A 20,397-nucleotide genomic window follows, 5' to 3' on the forward strand; every position below is an offset into this window, starting at 1 on the left:
CATTAGCCTATGCAAGAAGAATGTGATGTCATCGATAAACAAGCCAGGCCATCCTTGACTAGTGCATCTGGAGATTCTCTTTCAACATTGTCATCTCTTATTAATAGGCCTACTTATGAGTCGTAAGAGAAAGAAAGATCACAGTCCCTCTGTAGTGAAAGTGTTCAAGAAATACTTGGAAAGGACTAACGTCAGTTCAGCAGTGCAGGACCCAATTTCTAGTTTTTTCCAGAGCATGGCCGAAACTGGAAAATTCTTCCCTGTTACAATTGGACTGTGTTATGCATTAGCTGACCAAGCGCCAATTCTCAATTTTCCAGATATCTACACCACCTGGTAGCCGAGGCTTCAAACTACATGGAAAAAAAAAATTTGTACTCTCGAACATCCTTTATATCGAAAATAAATCGATTAGGACCATGCGCCAATCTAAATATCACCTGAAGATATTTCTGCATCAACTGACCAAAGAAAATCTCATGCAGTTGAATTTTGCATCACCTGACTAAATGACATTTGGCGGTCGCTTGGTCATGTTACGCGTATTGCTCTTTCCCATCTTTTTATTCCCGTTGACACGTAGGCTGAGTGAACCTCGAACCAGCCCTCAGGTCCAAGTAAAAATTCCTGACCCGGCCGGGAATCGAACCCGGGGCCTCCGGGTAAGAGGCAGGCACGCTACCCCTACACCACGGGCTGGCGTAGATGTAAATACTCAACAGAAAAATATATTTTACTTGATTTATTTAAATTATGAGTGATATAGTAGAAATTCAATAGCATTATGTTATTACTATTTTTCTTATAAACCCGTAAATATATACACAGTGTGTTCATACAAAAGTGAATTTAAAAAGGGTTCCTTTCATTATTATGATGACATTTTTTCAAGTTTTCAGATATGCATCAATAGGGCTGGGAAGAACTGGGAGAAAGAAGACGAGCTGCTCGACTACTGTAAGTGGTATGTTACATGTAACTAATCTCATGATTAGACCCGTATTGAATTTGCTATAATATGCTTACAATATTTTTTTTTTTTTTCCACCTTTTCAATACAATTGGTTTTATGTTGTTAGATCAAATTGCTACAACACTATTTTATAGGGACATGTTTCGCTTGAATTTCAAACATCCTCAGCCTATATAATCATCTTAAGGTTAAGACCTGTCATATTTGCTTTGCTTTGACAAAGGAAAGGTTATTCCACTGAAGCTCAACTTGTAGGATTCCAGCAAGATACAGCAGATATATTGGATTCTGGAGGTCAAATGGACTGTATCACGATTGACCTGTCTAAAGCATTTGATAGGGTGGATCATGGGAGACTACTGGGAAAAATGACTGCAATTGGACTAGACAAAAGAGTGACTGAATGGGTTACTATATTTGTCAAAACAAATCAAATATGACAGGTCTTAACCTTGAAATTATAGGCTGAGGATGCTTAAAAATTCAAGCGAAACATGTCCCTATAAAATAGTGTTGTAGTAGCATTATGATCTAACAACATAAAACCAATTGTATTGAAATGGTGGAATAAAAAATCACAATATTGTAAGCATAAGTGGTATGTTCCGAGCTGTCAGTGGAGAGATGGCGTGGAATGACATTAGTAGAAGAATAAGTTTGAGTGGCGTCTTTGAAAGTAGGAAAGATCACAATATGAAGATAAAGTTGGAATTCAAGACGACAAATTGGGGCAAATATTCATTTATAGGAAGGGGAGTTAGGGATTGGAATAACTTACCAAGGGAGATGTTCAATAAATTTCCAATTTTTTTGAAATCATTTAAGAAAAGGCTAGGAAAACAACAGATAGGGAATCTGCCACCTGGGTGACTATCCTAAATGCAGATCAGTATTGACTGATTGATTGATTGATTGATTGATTGATAAATTATTGTAAAATTTTTGGGTAGTATAGTAGAGGTATCTGTAGAAACTCTCTTACTAAAATTCTGTTGTAATTAGGAGAGGCTTAACTGCAGTATAGAATTGTGTAATTTTTGTGTATTCCTTTTGGTATTCAGTAATTAACAGTAGTTTTTATCTGTTAGGGTGTTGTAGGATAAAGATAGAATACGACTATGTAGTATTATAGTGTAGTAGTATAATAATTGCCTAATTGCCGTGTGATCTTTGAGTACTAACCTAGACAATATTTCTTTTCGTTCTTTTTTTCTTGCACAAAACAAGTTATTTTATTTTTCCTGTTCTTTTCATTTTTTCCGTAACGAATGGCTAAAGCGTGCAAGTGTAGGAACTGTGGGTGTGGCGAGGCATTGAGGGGTATGAGGGAGGAGTTGGAGAGTTTGAGGGAGATAAATTAGGATTCTCACAGAAGACAGGAAGGAAGATAGGACTCCCTCAAACAATGTACAGGTTACAGTAGGTGTACAAGAGGGAGAGAAAGGAAATGGGGGAGTTGTAGAAGACAGGTGGTCTAATATTCTAAGGGGAAGGAGATTGCAGGCTAAGGGCTGTATTCAGGATCACAACTCAGGACAGGTGTCTGTGAGAAATCGGTACGAGCCACTCCAGGTAGAGCAACAGAGGGAAGATGAGGAACAGGGAACTGTTGCTGAGATGTGTGGAAGTAGGAGGAAGGGAAAAGGTAGGAAAGGAAAATGTAGAGTAGAGGATAGGAAAAGATAGGTGGAAGAGGGTCATGGGAAGGAGAAAAGGGAGGAGGAAGTAGCTTCTGCAGCTATCAGGAAAGATAGGGCTGACCAGGAGGGGAGGGGATCAAATGAGGTGGGTAGGGTTGAGGCTCTGGTCATGGGGGATTCCATCGTTAGACACGTGGGGAAGGTGTGTGGAGGAAAGGGTACCAGGGTAAAGTGTTATCCAGGAATTAGGTTGAGGCAGATGTTGAGGAAAGTAGAAGATAGGACTCCCTCAAACAATGTACAGGTTACAGTAGGTGTACAAGAGGGAGGGGAAGGAAAGGGAGGAGTTGTAGAAGACAGGTGGTCTAAAGTTCTAAGGGGAAGGAGATTGCAGGCTAAGGGCTCTATTCAGGATCAGAATTCAGGACAGGTGTCTGTGCAAAATCGGTACGAGTCACTCCAGGTAGAACAACAGAGGGAAGATGAGGGACAGGGAACTGTTGGTGAGATGTGTGGAAGTAGGAGGAAGGGAAAAGGTAGGAAAGGAAAACGTAGAGTAGAGGATAGGAAAAGACAGGTGGAAGAGGGTCATGGGAAGGAGAAAAGGGAGGAGGAAGTAGCTTCTGCAGCTATCAGGAAAGATAGGGCTGACCAGGAGGGGAGGGGATCAAATGAGGTGGGTAGGGTTGAGGCTCTGGTCATGGGGGATTCCATCGTTAGACACGTGGGGAAGGTGTGTGGAGGAAAGGGAACCAGGGTAGAGTGTTATCCAGGAATTAGGTTGAGGCAGATGCTGAGAAAAGTAGAATAGAAGGAGGAGGGAAAGGAGAAGGTGGTGGTTTTTCACGTTGGTATAAACAACGTAAGGCAAGCTAATATAAGTACCAACATAGTTGGGGATGTGCGAGATCTGGTAAATGAAGCGCGGGTGAAGTTTAAGAAAGCGGAGATTGTTAACAGTGGAATACTGTGTAGGAGGGATACTGATTGGAGGGCGATTGGGGATTTAAGTAAGACTATGGAGTGAGTATGTGGGAATCTGGGAGTGAAATTTCTAAATCCTAATGGGTGGGTAGGAGATAGGGATCTGCGCTCAGATGGCCTTCACTTAAATCGCAGTGGTACGTGTAAGTTAGGAATTTGTTTAGAAGGGTAATAGGGAGGTACATTCAGGGAAACGGTGTTGTCTAGGGAGCGGTGATGAGGGTACAGAGATCTGGAAGTCAAGTATGGATGACATAAAAATGTTAGTGTTGAACTGTAGAAGTATTGTAGAGAAAGGAATAGAATTAAGTAATAGATATATATTAACAGATATTGTAATAGGAGTTGAATCATGGCTGAGAAATGATATAATGGATGCAGAAATTTTCTCATGGAACTGGAGTGTGTATCGTAGAGAGAGGATAGGAATGGTGGAATGGGGAGTATTCATTCTGGTGAAACAAGATTTTGTAAGCTACGAAAAAGTTAAAGATGAGAAACATGAAATTCTAGGTGTAAGGCTCATTTCTAATAATAATAATAATAATAATAATAATAATAATAATAATAATAATAATAATAATAATGTTATTTGCTTTACGTCCCACTAACTACTTTTTAAGGTCTTCGGAGACGCCGAGGTGCCGGAATTTAGTCCCGCAGGAGTTCTTTTACGTGCCAGTAAATCTACCGACACGGGGCTGTCGTATTTGAGCACCTTCAAATACCACCGGACTGAGCCAGGATCGAACCTGCCAAGTTGGGGTTAGAAGACCAGCGCCTTAACCGTCTGAGCCACTCAGCCCGGCAGGCTCATTTCTAAAGATAATAGGCAACCTGATGCCTTTGGAGTGTAGTGACTGGGAAACGGTAGTGCTGACATGGATTCAGAATTATTTGATAAGATAATCAGCTACGTGGGAAACGACATGGAACAGAATGTGATTGTAGCGGGAGATCTTAATTTACCAAATGTCAATTGGGTAGGAAATGCGAATGACAGGAAGCATGACCAACAAATGGCAAATAAGCTAATATGGGAAGGACAGCCGATTCAGAAAGTGACAGAACCACCTAGAGGGAAAAATATTCTGGACGTGGTGCTGATAAAACCAGAGGAGCTCTATAGAGAAACCGAAGTAACAGATGGTATTAGTGATCACGAAGCGGTTTTTGTGGCAGTTAAAAATAAATGTGACAGAAAGGAAGGTTTTAAAAGTAGGACACCATATGGCTGATAAAGCAGGCATGAGGCAGATTTTAAAAAGTAATTTGATTGGTGGAAAACTGTAAATAAGAATGTAAACAGACACTGGGATGGGTTTAAAGCAATTGTTGAGCAATGTGAAAACAGGTTTGTACCTTTAACTCTCTTAGTGCCAGGCGGTAGTGCGAGCATCCACCCTTTAAATTGCCAGAGCCGATCTGGTCGGCCGTTAACAATCCAGTCGGAAGTTGCCAGAGCCGATTACATCGGCCGGCTTAAAATTTTGTGATATACGTAATTTTGAGGCAACCTATAGTGAAGTGCATACTTTTGTTACAACCTGTAGTAAAGGGGCTACACGTCATTATGTGCCTCGCCTTGCTTTGGCAGTTCTAAGAGGGTGTTATACCATTTCACAAGAGTCGTTTCCTGTGTTTACAAATACCGCTAACCGGTCAGTAAGAGATTGCTCCTTGCAGTGAGTGGTTTTGTGACAGGAAAATGGCATGTTATTCACGTGATAATTTTTCAGCAGGTATTGATGACAATAAATTAATGCAGTATTTAGAACAGTGCGAAGTTAACGCTGATGATTTATCGGATAGCGATAAGGAATTTAGTTCAGAGAGTAGCGACGAAATTATACCGGACACGTCCGCGCAATCACCGCAGCTAAAGAAGAGACGTTTAATTATGTCTAACAGCACTAAAGCTGCTCTGAATATGGTGGTAGATGAAACTAGTGATAACGAATATGATGATGATGATGATGTCTCTGGAGAACATTTTGTGGAAATTTCTCCCAATGAACCCGACAACATTCCTCAACCTCCTGTCTCCTTCAAGAAAGTTCTTGGACCTATACATCCCCTACCGTCTGATTCTCCGCCCGTATCACACTTCTATTTACTTTTCACTTACTCTCTGCTAAACCTTATAGTCACATATAGTCCTCTATCATTACCTAAATGCCGGACTCCGCGGGCGAAGTGTAGCGTGCCTGCCTCTCACCCGGAGGTCATGGGTTCGATTCCCGCCCAGGTCAAGAATTTTCGCCTGGTCCTGAGGGTTGGTTCGAGGTTCACTCAATCTAAGTGACTCTAGGTGATTGCAATTGAGGGGATATCTGAGGGTGGGGGACCCCGGTCTGGAAAACCAAGAATAATTACTGAGAGGATCTGTCTCACTGACCATGATTCACCTCGTAAAGTGCAGGTACCGAACTGAGCAGCGGTCGCTTAGTAGTTCAACGCTAATCACGGCTTTAGTGCCATACATTTATTAATTTCGTGAATTATGTTGTATTGTAAAATTATTTTTCTAATATATACTACAACCGAAAACGAGAAACTACTTTTTCTGAAAACAAAAAAAACTATAATATCAACTACTATTTTTTACTTATTTAATAATTCAGAATTATTTTAATACTGTGTTGTCCACACGTAGAAAATTTGTTGTCAGTATTTGCCAAACATCGATACATACACGCGAATTTTATCGGTGAGTAAAATTGTCTTGTTTTTATTAGTGACATATGTTTGAATTTTTATTTTTTACGTTTTTATTTTTCTCGTTCAAATTAGTTATTCTATAGAATTGTATTTAGAAATACATTATACATAATTACGTATATTCTTTTGTATCGTAAATTATTTTTTCAAAGTAGATATTGAGAGAGAAAGTGCGAAAATATTTTTCTCATCCTAAAAATAAACGTTATCGACAACTATAAATCAACAATAAAACGTTTTTGACTCTTTATATCACTCCAAACCAGTTTCTTATTCTACGTAGTCGATATGTAGAAAATTTCCTGCCGGTATTTGCTATACACCGGTAGATATACGCGAATTTTAAAATACATGTATTTCCACTGAAAACGGCCTGGCACTTTACAGTAGTAGAGTGGAGGCGGAGCTCTGGCCTCTTCCAGCTGATGGGGAGCGGCCGACTAGATCGGCTCTTGGCTCCAAGAGGGTTAAAGGTGGTAAGGAATGGTAAAGACCCACCTTATTATAATAGAAAGACAGACTAAGAAAAAAGTGCAGACTGGAAAGAAATAGAGTTAGAAATGCCTGTGGAAGTAAGGAGAAATTGAAGGAACTTACTAGGAAATTGAATCTAGCAAAGAAGTCAGCTAAGGATAACATGATGGCAAGCATAATTGGTGGCCAGACTAATCTTAGTGAAAAATGGAAGAGTATGTATAGGTACTTTAAGGCAGAAACAGGTTTCGAGAAGGACATTCCAGGAATCATTAATGAACAAGGAGAGGGTGTATGCAAGGATCTTCAAAAGGCAGAAGTATTCATCCAGCAGTATGTAAAGATTGTTGGTTACAAGGATAATATCCAGACAGAGGAGGTGACTAATGCTAAAGAAGTATTAAAATTTACCTATGACAGCAAAGACATTTACAGTAAGATACAAAAATTGAAAACTAGAAAAGCAGCTGGAATTGATAAGATTTCTGGAGATATACTAAAGATAATGGATTGGGATATAGTACCATATCTGAAGTACTTACTTGATTATTGTTTGGTTGAAGGAGCTACACCAAATGAATGGAGAGTTTGCTATCGAAGCTCCTGTACATAAAGGAAAGGGTGATAGACATAAAGCTGAAAATTACAGACCAGTAAGTTTGACATGCGTTGCATGTAAGCTTTGCGAAGGCATTATTTCTGATTACATTAGACATGTTTGTGAAATTAATAACTGGTTCCATAGAAGGCAGTTCGGTTTTAGGAAAGGTTATTCCACTGAAGCTCAACTTGTAGGATTCCAGCAAGATATAGATATATTGGATTCTGGAGGTCAAATGGACTGTATCGCGATTGACCTGTCTAAAGCATTTGATAGGGTGGATCATGGGAGACTACTGGCAAAAATGACTGCAATTGGACTAGACAAAAGAGTGACTGAATGGGTTGCTATATTTCTAGAAAATAGATCTCAGAGATTTTTTTTTTTTTTTTTGCCAGCGGCTTTACGTCGCACCGACACAGATAGGTCTTATGGCGACGATGGGATAGGAAAGGCCTAGGAGTTGGAAGGGAGCGGCCGTGGCCTTAATTAAGGTACAGCCCCAGCATTTGCCTGGTGTGAAAATGGGAAACCACGGAAAACCATCTTCAGGGCTGCCGATAGTGGGATTCGAACCTACTATCTCCCGGATGCAAGCTCACAGCCGCGCGCCTCTACACACACGGCCAACTCGCCCGGTGATCTCAGAGAATTAGAGTAGGCGAAGCTTTATCTGACCCTGTAATAATTAAGAGGGAAATTCCTGCAGGCAGCATTAATGGACCTTTATGTTTTCTTATAAGTATCGATGATTTGAGTAAAGGAGTGGAATCAGAGGCAATTCTTTTTGCGGATGATGTTATTCTCTACAGAGTAATAAATAAGTTACAAGATTGTGAGCAACTGCAAAATGACCTCGATAATGTTGCAAGATGGACAGTAGGAAATTGTCCTCTGAGTTTTAATTACTGCGTTGATCGGGTGAAAGTTCCGTTTGGGGTTCATTGTAAGTATCTGGGTGTTAACCCAGGAACGCCGGAGTTTTCAATTTTCGTTTTTTAAATTTTTGTTATATATTCCCAGCATTCACATATCAGAGAACATTTAAAAGTCATTTTTCTACAAATTGAATTGTTGGTTTTTAAATGAGGGCCTGGTACCATACGGTACCGCACGGCGCTTGACATAGCTTTTGGTTGGAACATACCATGAAACTGAATGCTTAATATTGTTACAGAATATCACTTACAAATTACTGAGCAATAAACAAAAGAAGAAACGGTGTTTATAGGTTTATTTGTGATATCCCTTTGGGAATTCCGAATTATAACATTAGCTCAGACGTGACATATCTTTAGGAAATACGAGTAATATTACTTCAGCTTTTCTTATTTAGTCACCTATTTCCACTCTTCACTAGTTTAGAATGGCAAAATGCTGTTTACACAAACGCCCACACTACACGTGACGCATTCTGTGCGGCCGCGGAATTCGCATTCGTTCGCCGCACAGCTCCTGCTTTGGTTTGTCGGAGCGATATAGTGATGTACGCCATTGAATCTCAAGGTGTCAGATACACTAAGAAGTGTAAACAACTGCATTTATTTACCTTAAAATACCACCAAAATATATATGTCGTAATAAATATTTTGCACCTACCCTTTTCTGATTGTGGTACTTACACATAGCCACTTAGAAGGAAAATGCCGATGAAATTTTCATTTCTTCGGGGATATTTTTCGTTTGTAAAAAGCATATACCGGTAGTTGTTGACTTCAGAGCACAAGAAATTCATAATTTCATCGTAAAGAAAACCCTCATATTTCGGTCGGCATCATATATCGAAAAGTGGAAAATACCGCACTAGGAATTGGAGTGAAATTGGGCCATACGCCATCCAGGTACCTGGTGGATGAGGTGATGATTTCGCTCTCTTCCCGGGCCATGAATCATTATAGGACATGGATTATCTACTCCTGTGCGGAATTTGTTGCTTTAGCACTATTTCTGCTGGTGCCCGTGATTGACCTCCCGTAAGGTTATCTGCGAGACGTCCTTCATCTTCCTCGGATAATACCTTAGATTCCAGTGGTTCAGTATGTCATGCCGTTTAATTTTTAAAAGTAAAATCTACAATTATAGAGTTTTATGACACACATAAATCATTATTTGCAACTACAGTATGAATTGTTACCCTTAGAAGTAAGGAGGAGGAAGTAAACAGAGAGGCATGGTAAACGCCGTGCGGTACCATACGGTATCAACGGAATAATTTGTGTCATAACAGCTAACAAGGAATGCTGACCAACTGCTTGTTATTTCAATTCATGGACTTATATTTCAAGACAATAAATCACATGATACAAAATCGTATTGTCAATATTTATAAACAAAGTAAAGCAACTTACTTTAGACGGATAGTCATTTTTATTCCTCTCGACACGATCTCAAAATACAAGCAGTTGTTGTCGCAAACAAATACTCAAATAAAACCTTTTGTTGATTTTAGGCATTGTAGAGAGTATCTCCTTGACAATGTAAAGCGAAGTTGCCAGATTTATGGCGCGAGTAAGGATCAGTATGAGAAAATCAGAAGGCGCACTGGTACTATACGGTACCGCACGGCGTTGCCGGGTTAATATAAGGAAAGATCTTCATTTGGGTAATCACAAATGTGATTGTAAATAAAGAATACAGATCTCTGCACATGGTTATAAGGGTGTTTACGAGTTGTAGTAAGGATGTAAAGGAGAGGGCTTGTAAGTCTCTGGTAAGACCCCAACTAGAGTATGGTTCCAGTGTATGGGACCCTCACCAGGATTACTTTATTCAAGAACTGGAAAAAATCAAAACAAAAGCAGCTTGATTTCTTCTGGGTGATTTCCGACAAAAGAGTAGCGTTAAAAAAATGTTGCAAAGTTTGGGCTGGGAATAAGTGGGAGAAAGGAGACGAGCTGCTCGAATGAGTGGTATGTTCCGAGCTGTCAGCGGAGAAATTGCGTGGAATGACATTAGTAGACGAACAAGTTTGAGTGGTGTCTTTAAAAGTAGGAAAGATCACAATATGAAGATAAAGTTGGAATACAAGAGGATAAATTGGGGCGAATAATCATTTATAGGAAGGGGAATTAGAGATTGGAATAACTAACCAAGGGAGATGTTCAATAAATTACCAATGTCATTAAAATCATTTAAGGAAAGGCTAGGAAAACAACAGATAGGGTATCTGCCAACTGGGCGACTGCCCTAAATGCAGATCAATATTGCAACTTTGAGCTCAGGAGAGAGTTGACAACCAACTGTGCTATCCAACAGATCTAACCTTTTGAAATGGTGAACCCTAACGAACAGGTATTTGCTTGTAAAACACAGCCATCATTCAGCTCACAGCAGTAACATCAACATATCCAATCATAAATAATGTGCGGTAGACTAGAATGAAATGGATCACCCAGGATCAAAAATTCTGTGTGTCTAATATGAGTGTTTAATAGCCCCTCCCTCCCGCTTGATCAAAACTCTAAATGTAGAGTTCATGCATTACTTCTTGTTGGCTTCTCTGTATTTCCATCAAGAGCATATTGTTCTGCGATGCGATTTTATTTTATGTAAATAATTATCACACGAGAACACGTTCACTTCCTTATATAAATTACTTTATTTACACTGTATGTCACAACACACAATTATACACAGTAGCAAATGACGCTGTATACAACACTAAATAGTGTAGTACCCGGAAGTCGATTCTGACAAGTACAGATATGAACAACACTGACGTACGAACTATAACATACTCTCTCTTGAATTCACCGCCTCACTCACTCGAGTCCAATACTCAGACTCCACCTCGGAGCCCAACGGTCACTCCCAGTCCATCACTTGCCTGAGTACCAAGAACCAAGATCTAAGAACTGATTTCACTGACTGACAGCTCGCTATTTATACTACTCGATCAACCAGCTAGAATGATCGACTTCTGGAAGAGTTCTTACAATCACTCTAATGGAACACACTCGAAACATTGATCGACCAGCTAGTCGAATGGGTACTTGAACATTCGTTTATATTTACCAACACTCATGGAAACATCTACAACATTCGTAATGTCTCTACATGTATCTGGATAATAAAACCTTACAATAAGTTTCAACAACCTTTCATATATACCAAATATAGTACAAGAAGTCTAACATACGAACATTATGGAATTTTCTACCGCTTTCGACTATCTAGATTTTGAGGTTAAACGTATTTGAGGTTATACAATTTTATACTACATATTTACAGAGAAACCATATACCAGTCATGTTTAACACTTAATAAAAGATAATTTAGCATTAAATAAACTACAATTAAAATATATTAAACATACTAATTGAAGGTTTTACACCAGTTACGATGTCGTACCTACGACAAGCAAAGGGATAAATACCTTTATTTTTGAGACAAAACTGTCTACATCATTAGTAGGGAAATTTTATGAATTCTTACCTCCATGGGATTGACAGTTATAGTCAAAGCTGAATCATCCCATGCCATTTCAGTGTCAGCAATTTCCTCCTGTGTAGCTCGATGGTGAGCAGCTCGGATTCTTATAACACCCAGAATGATCATGAAGAGCAAGAAGCCAACACAAACTACTATGATGATTGTCACAGCATGACCTGCAAAAAGGCAGAAGGAATGTTTGGTACAGAAATACGTAGGATACAAGGTAGATTATGTTTAGAACGTAAATACATATACATTTCCGTAACATTAAAGTACTTTCCAATATTTGTACTTAAAAGTTTCTATGGATGAATTATGCACCTCCCAAATTTCCATTTGCAAATAATATTGCAGCACTTTTTACAACTAAATCCTTTTCACAATAATCTCTTTAATGCTGAAGTCAAGCACTGCCTCTTTGGGTCAAACTTTCAGAACCAAATTTAATAGTCTGGGATAACTTTGGGATTGTCAACAAACAGTGTGGCTGCACCATTTAAATCCACTTATGAACATGGATTTTCCTTAATACTGTACTTACTTACCTATTGGACCCCCTATTTTCCCCAATTTTACGGCCAAAAATGTGAAGGGGGTCCAATATGCGATAACCTCAAATTTTGTGCAGGAAACACATGACTTCTAGGCTATAAAGAGCTAAAAATTGTACATGTAAACATTATACACTATTCTTTAGCAAACTAATGAATGTATTTGAGTTGTACTGACTATTTTTGCTGCAAGGCACTATTTCTAAATGTAAAAAGACAATAAATGATAAACACTACTTTGAGGCCTACATATAAAGTAAATTTAGTCCATTTTGTTACCGGTACTCATATCACGTCATTCGTTACATCTCATTAATTCCTCTGATGAGGTTGACATCAGGAAGGGCATACGGTCGTAAAAACTCGCTACGAAGATTCGTCTCACTTCATACTTGACCCCATAGAGAAAAGGGATAAGGTTATCGTATTATCACATTATGCAATATTGATACGAAAGAACTTAATGGCCAGTCATTTGGCTCCGTCAGTTAAGCAGTAGGCCTACCTACAAGGCATTGATTAGGTTAGGTAAGCTATCACCCGGATAGTGCCAAAAGTTCCACAAAGGAAAGAATAAAAATAAATAACAGGAATGTTTGCCGCACTTCATACAACAATCTCAACCACTGGTTGTACCCTTACTTCCAAAATGCCAGTTAACACCTTGCCTGGTATACTGATCAATGAAATATCTCAATACGTGTTGCAATCCTTTCTGTTCCCTTGCTTATAGATAGGTGCAATTATGGCTTTTGTCCAATCAGAAGGTATCTTGCTAATATTCCATGCTAATCTTATTACACTTACGAAGCAATTTTAACCCTGCCTTCCCACTATATTTCAACATTTTAGGACCAATTTAATCTATTCCTGGTGCTTTATAACCTTTCCACTTCCTCGAGCATAATTTCACACAATATTACTGACAGCACAATCTTACAAACTGAATAGAAAATTGACCATCATTTCAAATTAGCAATCTTCTCATGATTTCCCATGCCAGTATTGTTTATACTGTCGTAAACATTCTCTCTCCCTCTCTCTCTTTTTTTTTTTTTTTTTTGTAGTTTAGTGAAGTCTGAAGCTGCAAGCAGTAATAACATTTTTCAATGAACTTCAATCTTATTCTTGGTATTATATCATTAATTCTAATATGCATGACCAGAATATGAAGGAGAGAAAAGGATAAGCTTTGCATCCTCATACTCCATAACCATTTTCAAACTACTTTCTACTCATTAATCTCAGTTCTACAATGTCCACACTGAAAAAGCATATGATAGTGTTCCTCGAAACAATGAGATGCTACACCAGAAGTGCTACAGCTGTGTCCAGATAGGCAACGGACGATCAAAATGGTTTGAAACAAAGAGAGGTGTCGAACAAGGAAGTGCTCTGTCACCACTCCTGTTCGTAATAGTAATGGACAAGGTCATCAAATCTATCAAGAAAATGGACAGTGAACCAAACGCCCTGGTATTTGCTGATGATGTGCTTTTATGGGGAGAGACAGAAGCTGAAGTTCAGAAGAAACTTAATGAATGGAACAACACATTCAAAAGTTTTGGACTGAAGATGAGCAAAACAAAGACAATGGAAATGACCATCAACAGGGAAGGAACAAGCTCAAATATATTTCTGGAAGGAGAAACAATCAGCCTCCCACTTCAAGTACCTCGGAAGCACAATATCGAAAGACAACACTGTTAGGCAGGAAAGATTCAGCAGGACACAGAAAGCATTCTACAGTCAAGTCAGAAATCTCCTCTGGGACTGCAAAATACCACAGAAAGCGAAAACAATCATGTACCACACTTACTTCGTACCAATCCTCACGTACAGTTTAGAGACAAGTACCCTACTAAACAAAGACTTCAGTAGAATTCAAGCAACTGAAATGAGTTTTATTAGAATCATGAACCAAACAACCAGAAAGGACAAGATCAGAAATTAAGTGAATAGGAAAGTAGCTGGTATTGAGATTCCTATTATCAGTGTCATAAAGAAACGCAGACTTCAGTGGTATGGGCACATAATGAGAATGAACAGGGAAAGACCTGCCAGAAAATATTTCGACCTTAATCTCGTAGGAAGAAGACCACAGGGAAGACCAAGAAAACGTTGGATAGAGATTGTAAGATCAGATGTGGAGGGGAGAGGATACAAATGGGAGGATGTACTGGATCAGAAGATGTATGAAGACAGAAGGAGATGGCGAGCACTTCTACACCACACCCGGGAAACTGGAGTTGGAAAATGATGATGATGAATCTCAGTTCTACCACATTAATTTCTTCTCTACTTATGGCAAGCTTGTTTTGTGCTTCTCAGGATAGACACGGAATTTTGATTTCAGCTCCTCAACTGTTATCATGAAACTGAGCAGAGTTCAAACCAGCCCTCAGATCAAGGTAAAAATCTCTGAACTGATCAGAAGTGAAACCTAGGGCTTCCGAGTAAGAGGCAGGCTTGCTACTCCTAGACCCCTGATCGTTATATTAAGACATCAAAAAATGATCGATATCGAAAATTTCCATTGCATTAATGGTGAAATGAGCAATTCTCTATTATACTGGAAGAGAGCAAGAGAAAGTTGGTGAAGCTATTTTGAAAAGATCATGACAAGAATTCTTCCATCAACCAATTCCTAACAGTGTCGTCAAGGTGTCAAGGGATTCATCGAACAAATTGACTTTGCTAAAGTAAAAACTGCTTTGAAGCAAATTAAGCCACGAAAAGACACTGGCTAAGATCTTGTAACAGGGCTGTGGTGCTCTCAAAGATGGGATGCTGCAGGTTAAAATGGCTGCTATTGTTGTAACGACGTTTTCTTTACGTGAACTGGGCCAATTGAATTTTAAACCTTTACTAAGGAGATTCATTTCTTTTTCTGAAAAAACTTGTGCCCGACATATTAACCGTGGTTGGAGTATTGTTTATAAGTGGGATAGATTTTAATGTTTCTGTGTTATGTTCCAATAATTTTGATTTGGTTTCTTTAACGCTTGCGTTTACTGTCTAACGTTATTTGTTTCCTATTTAGTATGTCAATTAACTTATTATTAGCACACATTAGCAAGAATTCCATTCTAAGGGGGAAGTAATAGGAGATAGTTAAATGAGTTCTGTACAGCTGCAACCGAGCTCGATAGCTGCAGTCGCTTAAGTGCGGCCAGTATCCAGTACTCGGGAGATAGTAGGTTCGAACCCCACTGTCGGACGCCCTGAAATTGGTTTTCCGTGGTTTCCCATTTTCACACCAGGCAAATGCTGGGGCTGTACCTTTATGAAGGCCACGGCCGCTTCCTTCCCTGTCCAATCATCGCTATAAGACCTATCTGTGTCGGTGCAACATACAGCAAAAAAAAAAAATTTACAGCTATAAGTTTAAGTATGACTTCTTTTTGTATGACATCTTAATCTCTTTTTTAACTTATGTGAAATTCAATAAGGATAAACTATGAGATTGATTACTTATAAAAGTACATTTTACCGAAGCAATAGGAAAAGTTCCGAAAAATAATGCCCGAAGCTGCGATATGTTTTTTGCCACCATGTAGATTCAGGTCTACTTTCATCAACAGCTGTTAAATATATACTAACAAGTTGTTAGTTAACACCACGTTAAAGATTTAATGAGTTAAGATTCTTGCATTTCTGAGAAATGTTAACACATTGTTAACTCTCGTGAGAGTTATGAACAGTGTGAATCTAGAAGGCAGTGGCAGAACCACGCAGTTTTTGAGCAGGCTCTGATGCAATTTTGTTTGAATACAGCTGTAAAACATGGCGTGTGAAATTAGCATAAAGAGGTTGTCCCAACATTTGAATTGCAATCCTCAGCTAAGAATGGGAAACCGTTTTTTTCTTTTTTCTTTTTTTCTTTTTCCCCCTTCTTCCAGACCTCGTATCATTCTTTAAATGCTGTTCACGATTCCTTTGTAATTTGTCCCAACATCAAACTGCACTTGGATATGGGATTTATTAATTATACTGTTATTTACAGAACCTGACCAGGGCCACCCCCTGATTTCGAGGTTAGGATCATTAATATCTTGAACATTAATATTTAAAAAATATCCCTTCTGATTGCGGCATATTTCAGCTCTACTGCCTCCATGCTATTGGATTCTTTTGAGAGTACTATCAATGCACCACAAACACAAGGAAAACAGTGCATTTCATTATTATTATTATTATTATTATTAACAAATACATCGCAATTCGGAAATATCCTAGTGGCAATGATCACTTACAGTAATATAATAATAAAGTAATATTAAGAAATACTACTAGTTTGACATTCTAAATTCAGCATCATATACAAATTCACACACAAGGTTTATTTTCAGGCCTTAACACTACAGCTTACAATACTATAGGTTGAGCTTACTACAAGCTTAACATTACAACACCGCCATATACAAATTCACGTGTACCTTAAGTATTTCAAATTTTTCCTTTTTTAAATATTTGCTTTATGTCGCACTGACACAAATAGGTCTTGTGGCAACAATGGGAGAGGAAGTCGCTAGGAGTGGGAAGGAAGTGGCCGTGGCCTTAAGGTACAGCCCCGGCATTTGCCTGGTGTGCAAATGTGGGAAACCACAGAAAACCACCATCATTTTACATGATGACTTATGGTAGATTGAGAGGTCCAATTACCATTATCTTAGCATTGTAAACACAGCACGTTAATATACAAATTCATACATACCTTAAATAATTCAGATGCATTAATATTACAATTTACAGTGGGTTGTATTAAATACATGGCACCATCACATAGAAATTTCCACACAATTTACAGAATGCTGGAGTCAATTCTTGAAGCATCTTACATTTTTGAGAAAATGCTCCAAGACAGCTGCAGGTAATGCATTCCAATCATCAATTTCCTGATTTACAAATTAATATTTACCATAGCTTTCTGCAATCTACCTTTTACTTCATACGGATTATTTGTCCTACTTACGTAACAGGGCTTTTCTAGTAGACTACTGAACACTCACCATGCTGGCTTATTCGTGTACGCATTATACAAGGCACATGACTGGGTTTGTTTGTTTCCTTTATCATACTCGTCACATTACTTCTAGGATTGAAATTGTTAAGCATGAATCTTGCAGCCTTTCGCTGTACCATCTCAAGTTCCTTAATGAATCCTGTTTGTGGTACGGATCCCATATGGCTACTCTATATTCCAGGACTGGCCTAATGAGTGATATATAGCCCTGCACCTTCGCCAAGGAACTGCTGCCCTTTAGCACCCTCATTACAAAGTGTAAAGACTAGTACAGTTTAGAAATTACTCTTCCTATGTGGGTCTCCCATTTTAGATCTCTCTTTATGTGGATTCCAAGGTACTTGCATGAATCGTACTCTACAAGTGCGTTCGATCCAACACAATATTGAAAGTCCCTCTGCCGATGTTTCTTTCCTCATTCTAATGGGCCTGCATTTTCGAGAAGTTATTATCATTTTGTTATCAAGTGCCCACTAATGGAGTGTATTTAGATTGGCTTGTAATAACCTATTATCACCAGCATTCTGTATTTTTCTGTATATTTTGCAGCCATCCGCAAACAATCTACATTCACTTCGAATTTCGTCCAGCAGATCGTTGATAAATGCTCTAAATAGAAGTGGTCCTATAACACTACCCTGTACTACTCCCAACATTATAGTATTTACTTCCCAACTTTACCCTCTGCATGGGGTCTGTCAAAAATTCCTGGATCCAAAGAACCACCCTTTTATCAATGTTTTATTTCCATCAATTTATGGATCAGAATGTCATGCATGAGGCACTACATCAAATGCTTTAACAAAATCAATTACAATAGAATAAACTTGCACAACTTTGTCTAATGATTAACTAATACCTTGAAAGAGCGACAACATCTGGGTTTCGCAGGAGAAACCTTTTAAGAAACCATATCGATGGTCATTAGAGCACAAACTTTTTTCCCATTGTTCCCTTAGATATTCTGAAATGAGGTGTTCCATTTGTTTGCATACCATGGACGCAATGTTAATGGGTCTATAGTTGTCCATTAGCAGCCTGTTTTCCCCTTTACAAATCGGGACTACAGTTGCTTTCTTCCAGTCATCTGGAATTTGCGTATTGTTGAGAGACGCAGTAAATAGTATTTCCAAATAGCATAGAATAGCTTTACCTCCCAGTTTCAGAACCTCTCCAGCAATATTATCAGGCCCTGTCGACTTATTTTTCCTTAAGCTCCTCTACCTTAAATTTTCTACAGCTAATTTGGAAGAGAGAACATCAGTGTTAACAATAATGTCTATTGCCAGGCTATTCTGCTCATTAAATGCGTTCCCATACAAATGATTTCATTCATTAGCTATTAGTAGATTGTCAGTAATTACCTCACCTTCTCCTGACATTATCATTGACACATCATGGCTGGCTCCTTTCCTTCTCCGAACATACTTATAGGGATTTCTCCATCCATTTTCCCCGGAAGAATGTATACCCTTCATATATTTGTCAGGAGCAGCTTTTTTTTTCAGAGGCGAGTTCTTTGGACAGCTTGTGAAACCTATTCATATGCTCCAAACTAAGTTGCCCTTTGTTGTACGCTTTCCTTACTTTCCTCTTAAGGTTCCTAATTTTCCTATTGTAGTATTCCGAATCTGGGTTCCGTTTTAGTAATTTAAGGTGCACAAACGGCTCAATAGCCCTATAATAGTATTAACGAAATTATCCCACATTACGATCATGGTTCATGGTGTGGGTTACTGTAGTCACGTCCTAGTTCGTGAACCAGGAGCAATGGCTGAGTGGCTTAGTAAGTGGACCTGAGAGTTGCTATGGAATGGGAGTGGGCATCTCGGACATATTCTGAGTCATGGTCCTCCCTGTGCTCAGGCGGCTAGGACCATACAATTAATGGGTGATCCATAACCGTTAAAGGAGAGGTCCTCACTTGAACTATGTGTAAGTAGGGTAGCATCCTGCTTCATGAATTTACCAAGCTCAGAACATTTTAAGCAAGCCTTGGACCTATGGGAGTAACGGAGTCCCACTCCTATTTGACAGGCGAAGGACTCCTTGGAAACAACTTGGCAAACAAAATGGAATTCGATGGGGAGCTATCAATATTAATGGAGCTTATGGAAGAAAGTAGAACCGGCTGAGTCAGCAAAGAGGATGCATCTGGATGTGCTAGGGGTAAGTGATATTCCAGTAAGGGGAGATAATGAGGAAGAGATAGGAGATTATAAAGTGTACTTGACGGGTGTTAGAAAGGGAAGGACAGAGTATGGGGTAGGGTTCTTTATCAGGAATACCATTGCACACAACATAGTTTCTGTTAGGCACGTAAATGAGCAAATGATGTGGGTAGATTTGTCAGTTGGAGGAATTAGGACGAGAATTGTCTCAGTGTATTCACCATGTGAGGGTGCAGATTAGGATGAAGTTGACTAGTTTTATGAAGCATTGACTGACATCGTGGTCAGGGTCAACAGCAAGGATAGAATAGTGCTAATGGGCGATTTCAATGCGACAGTTGGAAATAGAACTGAAGGATACGAAAGGGTGATTGGTAAATGTGGGGGAGATATGGAAGCTAATGGGAATGGAAAGCGTTTGCTGGACTTCTGTGCTGGTATGAGTTTAGCAGTTACAAATACATTCTTCAAGCATACGGCTATTCACCGCTACACATGGGAGGCTAGGGTTACCACATCCATAATAGACTATATCTTAACCGACTTCGAATTCTGGAAATCTGTTAGGAATGTACGAGTTTTCCGGGGATTTTTCGATGATATAAACCAGTATCTGATCTGTAGTGAACCAGGTATCTCTAGGCCTAGGGTAGAGAAAGTGAAATCTGTCTGCAAATGAATAAGGGTAGAAAATCTCCAGGACGAGGAAATTAGATGGAAGTACATGGATATGATTAGTGAGAAGTTTCGAACAGTACACAGTAAGCAGGTTCAGGACATAGAAAGAGAATGGGTGGCATACAGGGATGCTGTAGTAGAAAC

The 20,397-nt window shown here is 39.0% G+C and overlaps 1 protein-coding gene across 2 annotated transcripts in view; it reads right to left on the reverse strand.

The window, feature by feature from the left end:
* The window catches only part of Cals (calsyntenin-1), a 466,513-nt gene that overhangs the window by 38,142 nt on the left and 407,974 nt on the right, over nucleotides 1-20,397 (reverse strand). For both annotated transcript variants that reach the window (XM_067140904.2, XM_067140903.2), the window contains exon 16: nucleotides 11,828-12,000. In XM_067140904.2, coding sequence (XP_066997005.1) covers nucleotides 11,828-12,000 — 173 coding nt within the window. The remainder of the gene's footprint in view (nucleotides 1-11,827; nucleotides 12,001-20,397) is intronic.

This window comes from Anabrus simplex, chromosome 2 (assembly GCF_040414725.1).
Source record: "Anabrus simplex isolate iqAnaSimp1 chromosome 2, ASM4041472v1, whole genome shotgun sequence".
Taxonomy (NCBI): Eukaryota; Metazoa; Arthropoda; class Insecta; order Orthoptera; family Tettigoniidae; genus Anabrus; species Anabrus simplex.